This window comes from Wyeomyia smithii, chromosome 2 (genome assembly GCF_029784165.1).
Source record: "Wyeomyia smithii strain HCP4-BCI-WySm-NY-G18 chromosome 2, ASM2978416v1, whole genome shotgun sequence".
NCBI lineage: Eukaryota > Metazoa > Arthropoda > Insecta > Diptera > Culicidae > Wyeomyia > Wyeomyia smithii.
In genome coordinates, this window is record NC_073695.1 from 118301350 (window position 1) to 118308410 (window position 7061).

The 7061-nt window shown below is 33.3% G+C and overlaps 1 protein-coding gene across 6 annotated transcripts in view; it reads left to right on the plus strand.

Moving 5' to 3' along the window:
* Nucleotides 1-465: 465 nt before the first annotated feature.
* LOC129723011 (uncharacterized) overlaps nucleotides 466-7061 on the plus strand; it is a 17289-nt gene continuing 10693 nt past the window's right edge. Inside the window, exons 1-2 of one of the 6 annotated variants that reach the window (XM_055676926.1) lie at nucleotides 466-699; nucleotides 4596-5029. In XM_055676926.1, the coding sequence (XP_055532901.1) occupies nucleotides 4953-5029 (77 nt within the window). In that variant the 5' untranslated portion in view covers nucleotides 466-699; nucleotides 4596-4952. The remainder of the gene's footprint in view (nucleotides 700-4595; nucleotides 5030-7061) is intronic. The other 5 variants (XM_055676928.1, XM_055676925.1, XM_055676929.1 and 2 more) reach the window with 5 other exon arrangements.

The following is a 7061-nucleotide window of genomic DNA, read 5'->3' on the forward strand; positions in this document are numbered from 1 at the left end:
ACAACCAACCCAACTGGTCTAGATTCAATCCTAGCCGACACCGGGTGATTTTCTGAGGCGAAAAATCTCTGGGATCACGCCTTCCATCGCATAAGGAAGTAAAGCCGTTGGCGCCGGTCCGTTAATGAACGGGTCGTGAGTTAGGGCCCTGGGCGTCGGTGATTGGCCACAACAGTGGCGGAAATAGACCGACGGAAAATAAGCGAGAATAAAAAAAAAATACATGGCAACCCTGTACCACAGTATACTCAGTACCAGAGATGCCACATATATAGATTTATCTGAAAAGTATACAATATTGAGCATATTTCGTATATTTTTCTTACTGATGTCTTCATATACAAATAACAGATTTTTGTAAACAACATACTGATTTTTGCGAAAAACATACAGATTTTTACAAAATCTACAGATTTTGTGCAGATGTTGTACTTAAAAATTTCAAATATAGATTGAAATGTGGCATCCCTGCCCAGTATATCATTTCGCTTTCAGTCCGTCGTACGCGCGTTGGATAGAGTTGAAGTTTACAATTTTTTGTTAAACACGTAAACTAATAGTGCTTACGCATAAATTGTTACCAAAGAAAACGAAACTTGAAGTGAAACGCAAAAAAGTGAAAATAGATTAGTAAATTTACTGAAAAACTGCTATATGAATGCATGTGAGTCGATTCGGAAGAACTTGTCTTTATTGCTGGTACGATTTTCTGCACCTCTATTAAAAAGGCTAAATCGATAGTGTTACAGCCATAACAATGTGTTGTCCTTTTGTCCTCTTCTGCTGGCTACTGAAACTTGCATTTCACTATATTTCGTAAAATGTTTCCTAGAAGCACTTACTGAAATTTAAACCTGGAGATGTCTGATGTTTGTAGTTTTTTTTGTACGGCATAACCCTTTAACTACCTGGTGCAGAGTCTTTATTTTTAATGTTTATAAGTATGTTTTATTAGTTATACCTTCAATATTTATTATGTTTCAAACCGCATTATTTAAAATTTAAAACTCAAAAAAATGCTGAAGATTCTATGTTTTGTATTAATGTTTAATCATAATAATTTTTAATGTTTGCAAAGTACGTTGGTTGTATTTATTCTAAAATACCAATCGCTCAGATGAATCAATTTTTACCTAAAAAAGTTGCATCACACAGGCCCGACTGGTATAAACTGTTATTTAAATTGAACAATATCTCTTGTTTATTTTTTAAATCTAATCAAAGTCGAGTTAGCTAGTGATGCAATACAGCGGAAGGGCGAAACTAAAAAAGATATGTTGGGTTCGATACAAATAAAAAAATCGTTTTCATCGAAATACTGCCTATCAATCGTACAAACCCTAGTAACGAAGGGGTTAAATTTGCGAAAATGGAGATTGTTCGTATGTACATAAACAGGTAAACAACCACAACCGCTGTTCGACTCTCCAAGTGAATTGGAATCATATGACTTTACGTATCACTATCTGCTACGTAACAACAAACCGTTTGCTGCCTCTCTTCCTTTTGTCCTCTTTTGCTGATGAATTTACTTGCGGTGTGTATAGGGTGAGATATGGGTGATTTACTTAGTAATATTTTTTTAGTACGTTTCCAACGGGTGTTGTAGTTGTGGTGTGATGGTTGGGGCAAATAAAACTTATCTAAAGTGATGAAACCGGTTTGCTGAAAGCAAGCCTTTCCTTGATTTTAATAGTATTGCATGGGGTGCGAACCATCCTCCCGGAAGTCATAGTTTACTCAAAGCGCGTGGCGAATGCACTTTGTGAATATAGAAAATTATAGTTTGGTTCAGTTGTCTGAGTCTTATTTGGACCTGTTGCATTTATACCGATATTGTAGTAACAGCGCAATTTTGTGTCGATTTTTAAAAGATTGCTCGGACCATCATCGAAACTTAATCATCTTTCAGGTGTATTACAGAGATCTCAACCCGATCCTTATTTTTTTATCAAACTCGATCAAAATTTTATTTTTGTAAAATCGAACCTTAGATTTTTTTTAGAAGGTCGATTTCTCATACCAATTTGAACCGAACCCAAAGCTTTAAATATTAAGCGGTGTAGAATACTTAAAATTTTCAAATCCGAGTTTGAAAACCTGAAACCCAACCATCTTAGTTAAGCATATCCCAATATTAGTTTTGTTTGGTCAACTTGTATCGGAAGTGTTTTGAGTGTAATATAAAACCCCGAATTACTATGCTCTCAAAGTACCTAAGCGAAATAGTTTAATTTTAAAAGATAATTGATTTCAGTAACTTACAACTTTTTGCTTCATTTATCGAATGTTATTCTTTCTTTGACCCACGTATTATTTGATTCATGTGAAGCTGACCTTAAATTTTGAAATGTTAAATAGAAAAGCTTATGTTTTTAAAAATGTGTATATCGATAATACAGGCAGTCTGTCCTAAATGTTTAAACCCGAATTTTCTGTTCTTCATGACTAGTCTGATATCGTCAATCGTAAATATTAATTGGAAAACGTCGATAGAAGTCATGTGCGTATTGATAAGGCACGTGATTCAAGTTTCTTTGCCTGATAACGCATTGTTGCTTTAAGCCTTAACAACTCGATTTAGTTCCCAAAGGTAATCGATCATTAATCACCACACGGCCCATATAGGTTCTGGTGCAGGTGACTGTATGTTGTTCGGCTCACGAGCTGTAGTGAGCGCGCTTGCGCTTTAATTATCATACGTTTGTGGTTTACCCTGCAAATAACTAGCTTGGTTCACTCCGGCTGCTTAGTGTGTGGTCTCTTGAGGAAAAACCAAAATCTTTGCGACGCACTGTGGTCCAGAAATGAAAAAAGGTGGTCAAAAGTCATTTACTCATAAACGTTACATTTTAGAGCAATACTGTCTTCGGGAAAGTTTTAGAGTAAAAAAAGATCCTTCTTTGGACATCAACAGATCCGTGATTAATCTCCCTACAAGTGAGATAAAAAAAAATATTTTCTCTAAAAATCAATATTTTTTATCGTCGTCTTTGGCAAAGTTTTCCAAAATAACATAACAAAAAACTCTGCTGAAGACACTAGGTAGCTATTTCTCAATCTTACTGAGCTATCTGATTATGTTCAATGATGGTTTAAAAAAAAAGGTTTTTGCCGTTAAAATTCATATTTTATACCACTATACCTCTGATATTCTTACTGAACTTTCAAAACAACATCAGACCTTTGTTTTTTATATGTTACAGCAGATTTGATTTGATGATAATTAGGTTTCTTTCAATTTTTCCTGCCAAAAAATTTACTTTTGACAAGTAATTTTCGATTTTCTGCCGTTTCCCAACACACCCCACGGCAAGATTACCACCAATTGAATTGTCCATGTGCTCTGCACACACGGCAGTTAAAATTTCTTGCAGAAATTTGCAGAAACTTTTAAAATCATGAAAATAAAACAACTTTAACGTGAGTTCATTTAAGTCATGTTGATCAATAGCGGATCTTTGTTGCAAAAAACAAAGCAAGCTTTGCTTTTTCACCTTTGATGCATCTTTTGAAGTATACTCGATGTATGTAAACACGTGGTTTTTGAAAATTCAAATTTCAGCTCGAATATTCCCGAATAGGTGTACCGCTCATATTATTCATCTTTAGTAGGCAACAATAATAATTGGTTATTGTTTACATGCATTGAAAATACTTCAAAAGATGCATCAGAAGGTAGAAATGCAAAGCTTGCTATGTTTTTCGCAACAAAGATCCGATATTGATCAACATGACTTAAATGAACTCACGTTGAAGTTTTGTTTCATGATTTTATAAGTTTCTGCAAATTTCTGTAAGATATTTTAACTGCCGTGTGTGCAGAGCACATGGACAATTCAATGAGTGGTAATATTGCCGTGGGGTGTGTTAAGAAACGGCAGAAAATCAAAAATTACTTGTCAAAAGTGAATTTTTTGGCACGAAAAATTGAAAAAAACCTAATTATCATCAAATAAAGCCTGCTGTAACATATAAAAAATAAAGGTCTGATGTTGTTTTGAAAGTTCAGTAAGAATATCAGAGGTGTAGTGGTATAAAATATGAATTTTAACGGCAAAAACCTTATTTTTTTAAATATCATTGAACATAATCAGATAGCTCAGTAAGATTGAGAAATAGCCACCTAGTGTCTTCAGCAAAGTTTTTTGTTATGTTATTTTGGAAAACTTTGCCAAAGACGGCGATAAAAAATATTGATTTTTAGAGAAAATATTTTTTTTATCTCACTTGTAGGGGGATTAATCACGGATCTGTTGATGTCCAAAGAAGGATCTTTTTTTACTCTAAAACTTTCCCGAAGACAGTATTGCTCGAAAATGTAACGTTTATGAGAAAATGACTTTTGACCACCTTTTTTCATTTCTGGACCACAGTGCGACGGCGCGGAATGGGTTCAAATATCATTTATCGTCTTCGGTTTTCGCGCAAGTGATTCAGTTCGCCAGAACCATTCCACTCAGGATTGTATCAGCAGTAGGTCTCCAGCTTTTAATGAACCATAAACTACTGAGGTAGTTCATATTACGATAAAGATATTATGTTCAAGAGTGTTTCTCCTGTAATGAAGATTGGAAAATCCGATTGCCTTTCAGTTCCAATTTCCTAACAATCCCTGTGCAAAATACAAACTAAAAGCAGAGATCAAAATATATTATGTGGAGAACAACGTTAATGACAAGAAATGTATACATTGATAAAAGTAAACAGTGTTTGTAAAGTGAAAAAGTGTTTTTGAAAGAAATGTTCCCCTAAGTAATGCGTCGCTTCTCAATGTCATAATATTATTCATCTATAGGAGTGAAACCGGAAAGTCACTTTATACTTTACTGCATACTGGATTGAAGGTGTTTTATATGTACGTATAAATCAAGTGAAACATGCCGTTTTTCGACACATTGAGTAAGCGCTAAAAGCAACCAAGGAATAGAAATCAGTTGACTATAAATATAATGGCTTTATTCAATAAGCTTTTCTCGACCACAAAAAAGCGCTATACAAGTTCATCAACACCAAAATCTACCTCAGGGTAAGTACATTCAGCAAACCTGTTTATTTCAAATCACTTGTCCAGTTTGCAATGTTCTTTACGTATTTTTTCTATAATAATAAATTTTTAAACAGGGCGTGACAAAATACAAACATACTGCATTGTGCTGGTTTGAACGATGTACACTCCAATCCAAATCAATGCATCAAAAAGTTTTTTTGAGTTTGGAATTTTTAAGACCTCTATTTTGACTTCTATGATAACATGCTAGTAATAAAATAATCATAATCGAGAAGATGAGCGGAAGAGTATAATAAATCTGTTAAATTTGAAGCCAGCATTTCCAAACCAGATGAAATCCCTCTGACGTCAAAGAATGTGTTCTGTTACATCGAACATAAATTTCGATGAATGTTACTGGATAGCTCAAAATAACTCACAAACACCGTTTTTTCATGAAAAACGGAAATTTCTCAAACCTAATATTGAAAGAACAGATGCATTTAGAACGTTAGCTGCCAAAAGCTTCATGATTTGATATAGCTACTGAAATCATATTGCATCATAGAAATATGAATGTGTCCAAAAACGTTGAAACTGGAAAAAAAATCTTTAAAACTTAACTTTAAGGTTAAAATTCGTTTCACATTTTTCCATCCAGGACTTTTTGTCAAAAGTTTGGAAGTAATGTCAAGTTTCAAAAACAAATCAATTCGAGAGAAAAATTTATTCTTTTTTTGATAGTGTTTATTTTTTAATTTTCTTGAATTAAATTAAAAATAACTTGAAAACGGATGCATTCGCGAAGTTTATTAAATGACTATTCCAATTGTTTAACCCATTCCCGGTGGGTCATTCCATAACATTCAAACTTCGAATTAAGTTTATCAATTATACTTGCAAAATTGCACGATGAAACTATTGAGTATCGTTAAAGAATAGATTGTCTTCAATATGTAAGACAGTTTGTGCCAATTGTGCATATAGTTGGGTAGTAATAAGAGCTAAAAGTTTATTTTTTGGGGTAAAAACAGATTTTTTTCCACCGGGAATGGATTAAAATCGTTAAAATAAAATTAATTTGAAAAATGTCGAAACCAGATATTTTTTATATGACTTTAGGTTTCTTTAAAAAAAATGGAAAAAATCATTTTTTTTTTGTAAATTAAATTTAGCCATAATTAAGAATTTTTTCGGCCAGAAATTTTTTCATTTGTTATTAGCGTCATTTATTATTAGCGTTGCACCGAATAATAGGGCTGGGAAAAAGTTTTTTTTTTTGTGGAAAGTACCGAATTTCCAGTTTACAAAATGATGGTTTTAACTTGAGCTTGTCTAGGGTAAGTCACATTAGGTCAAGAATAATTTAATTATTTAATTATTAATTTGGTTTTTAATTTTTCTCATCTTATCATCATGCCGAACGGACGGAATATTCAACAGAACATGATGAGAAAAATTAAAAACCAAATTACTCATGAATTAAAGTGGATTACCCTAGACAAGGTCTAGTTTAAATCATTATTCGATAATCCGAATATTCGGTAATTTTCAAAAATAACCTTTCCCCAGTCCCATTATTCGGTGCATCTCTATTTATTATATTATTTTGATAATGCACTATTAGTTTCCTTCAATTCGCTCTAAGACAGTTTTTATTCACAACTAATTGTTTGTGGGCTACAATGTTTGAAACAAAACCCATGGCAAAATGCATAAGCCGTTTTAGAAAATTAGTCTCGAGTCTAAAAACATCTGTGAAAAATACTCAATTTGCTTATGTCGAATTCGTTTTTACGGCAGGACTATCCCGTCCCGGACTACGCTTTGCAGCTGAAAAAAAAACACTTTCCGAGCAGTTGCAATGGTGTTCGTAATACCAGAGGTAACTGTCACTTTTGTTTTAGTCATTATCGCCATTGTCTTTTATCGCATTTGTGCTACCGTACGAAAAATTTGCCAATTTACTGAAAAATGACAAAATAACAAAATAAAGTAAATAAAATTCAACCTGATGTTTGACACGCGAAGAACGATAATCAATGCAAACCGATTTTGACACATTTTTTTT